At 36.6% G+C, this 2,895-nt stretch overlaps 1 protein-coding gene across 1 annotated transcript; it reads left to right on the forward strand.

The window, feature by feature from the left end:
• The first annotated feature begins 536 nt into the window (after positions 1–536).
• lsm6 (LSM6 homolog, U6 small nuclear RNA and mRNA degradation associated) lies at positions 537–2,799 on the forward strand. The gene is made up of 4 exons (XM_056585614.1): positions 537–647; positions 1,028–1,133; positions 1,256–1,369; positions 2,522–2,799. Exons 2-4 carry the CDS (start codon positions 1,040–1,042, stop codon positions 2,554–2,556), a joined length of 243 nt encoding a protein of 80 aa, XP_056441589.1. The 5' UTR covers positions 537–647; positions 1,028–1,039; the 3' UTR covers positions 2,557–2,799.
• Positions 2,800–2,895: the final 96 nt, after the last annotated feature.

Below are 2,895 nucleotides of genomic sequence, written 5' to 3' on the forward strand. Positions count from 1 at the left end.
ATCTATCTATCTATCTATCTATCTATCTATCTATCTATCTATCTATCTATCTATCTATCTATCTATCTATCTATCTATCTATCTATCTATCTATCTATCTATCTATCTATCTATCTATCTATCTATCTATCTATCTATCTATCTATCTATCTATCTATCTATCTATCCATCCATCTATCCATCTATCTATCATTATCTCATTATATATATTATATGATATGCACTATATATGTATGTGATCCCAATATCATATCAGGCACAACGGTCAAGTATGTTGCCTTGCTAAAACTAGCATTTGTTTTAGGATACCCTTGTATATTTTATTATAGTACATTTACACCTGCCAGAGGAGGAGCGGATAGGGTTTATGCATCTCTCTTACACAACTTATGTGTCTACAGTCTGCATGGGGCTCCTTTTTAGTTTGTCTTTGAATTGAATTGAATTGTTATCTAACACTTTAAAAGCACCTGCCAGTGGCCCAAATGGAAACACTGCTGGAACATACATTTTTTAATACTTGCTGCTCTATTCGATGCATTCGTTGCCGTCCACTATTTTTGTCCCATAGCTAGCCCCGTACTTCTATTTACGTATTACAGCGCGGACTCTTGTGTTCAGATTAAAATCGTACATAGATCATTCCGGTATGTACATCCAGTTTTTGACATTTCATCTAAATACTGGTTTACCTGTACCCGTTGTATGACTTTCAAATGGGTCTAATGTGCATGGGTTAATTACTATCTCACGTGCTTCGAACACATTGTTGTACTGTACGAGTTAGCCTACAAGCTAACTAGTAGCAACGGGTACGCTGCAGCAACGCAACCGCGCTAGTACTTCTGAATGAAATACAAGTTATCAGTACCACGTCTTCAAATTAGGAAACGTGGTTTTCATTTTAACACTTGTACAATACAAACACAAGCATCTAATCCGGTAGCATAGATAACAATGCGCTCTCTGATTTCATGCTAGCTTGGTAGGCGCACACACACCAAATGTTTATCTCTTCCACTTCCAGAGTGTCGTCGAGATGAGTCTGAGAAAGCAAACCCCGAGTGATTTCCTAAAGCAGATCATTGGAAGACCTGTAGTGGTAAAACTGAACTCCGGCGTGGATTACAGAGGTAAGGAAAAATAAAAATAAAGAAATATATGTATAGAGCCCAAACAATTTGTCACACGGAAGAGATGAGTTCTTGTGGTCCACAAAGTATAATCTTTGCCTTTTTTTTTTTTTTTCTTGCAGGTGTTCTGGCATGCTTGGACGGCTACATGAATATCGCTATAGAGCAAACGGAAGAGTATGTGAACGGTCAACTGAAGAACAAGTATGGAGATGCATTTCTGAGGGGAAACAATGGTAAACCAGACACATGTACACATGCATTTCAATGTAGCAAGATACATATGCACACTCTGGTTATGTGGGTTGTAGAACACTACTTTACAAGGAAAGTAGGGGGAAGTCTAATGGTCCAGGTGAAAGCTTCTGGGTTTGAATGTCTGCATCTCCATGCCTTACAGACAATTTTGTTTATGCATCATCCATAGCTATTCACTTTCTACATTCAAAAGATTAATAGAAAGGGAATATATGATAGTCAACGCAAAATAATGGAGTTATGATATTAAGTTGATCAGATCACATTCATCAGCACTCTTAGGTAACCAAGTCAAACAACAAACCCAATTCAACCGTTCAGTTGCTGACACAAAGCTGCCCTGAGAAATGCAAGACCTACAGAACCAGCAACCACATCGACGAGTTCAGCCTCAATTATAAAAAATAATAATCCCTCCTTTTTTTTAAAGGTCGACTCGCCTGACCTTAATGGTTGCAAAGGTCTTCATATCTTCATATAGGTTGACCTTTAGTGCCAACTGGTGCTCGCTAGAAATATTGGCATGTCAATCTAGTTTCTTTCCCTGTTGTTGGTAGGTTTTTATTAATATATATTTCAATTTAAAGAAACCCAACCTTTGGTGAGAACGGCCACATTGATTTGACATATTAACTGCAGATTTTTTACTGATGTCTTGTTTTTATACAATGTTTTCAGTTGTATGTCTGTCTGGGTTTCACATACAGCGGATGCCCTAGGGGACTTTTCACGATGCAGGGGTAATTTCTTCGCTTGGGCTTTCATAGGGCTATTTGAGGATGTCCATATTGATATTGAGATGGAAAAACTCTTTGTAGAAAACAATTCTGTTTTAACTGTGTACAGTTTTTCAATATTTGCATGAGATTCACATGCAAATGTCATCATTTTGAAACATTCTTAAGTGAAGCAGAGAATCGGCATGGATTGATAGTTTGGGGTTGCATATTTTTGGACCTTTTCTTAATTGGTTCAGAACAAAATAACTGAAAAACATTTGCTTGAGACACTGAGAACAAAAAAAAAAAAAAGCTCATATTAGAACATCGCTCAATAGAATAAAGGTAACGGTATGTAATAAGAATTATTATCGTGTTCTCATAACCAACCTGTTTCTTTTCCCTCCCCAGTTCTATACATCAGCACCCAGAAGAGGAAAGTTTAATGTGGAGCATTTTTATTTTGTGCTTATTTTATTTTGATTGTTCAAACATGGTTATGTTAAGTGGTAGTCGTGTAAAGTTTTTCTAATGATGCCGCCATGGAAGAGTGTTTCCTTTTTTGTAATTACAAATCAATAAATTCTGAGTTCTTCTTTATCAGAGCTGTTGTTTTTGTGCAGAAAATCTATATTTTCCAGGAAAGTATTCAATCAAACGTGTTATGAGCAAAGGAATCTATTCCTTCCCTTAATCACTGAATTAATAAGTTAATGTCTCACATTGCTCCTGCAATACGATATATTTGCAAATGATGTAGGATATTTGCATGGGAATGAGGGAAA

The sequence above is a fragment of the Gadus chalcogrammus genome, chromosome 3, assembly GCF_026213295.1.
Source record: "Gadus chalcogrammus isolate NIFS_2021 chromosome 3, NIFS_Gcha_1.0, whole genome shotgun sequence".
Classification (NCBI taxonomy): domain Eukaryota; kingdom Metazoa; phylum Chordata; class Actinopteri; order Gadiformes; family Gadidae; genus Gadus; species Gadus chalcogrammus.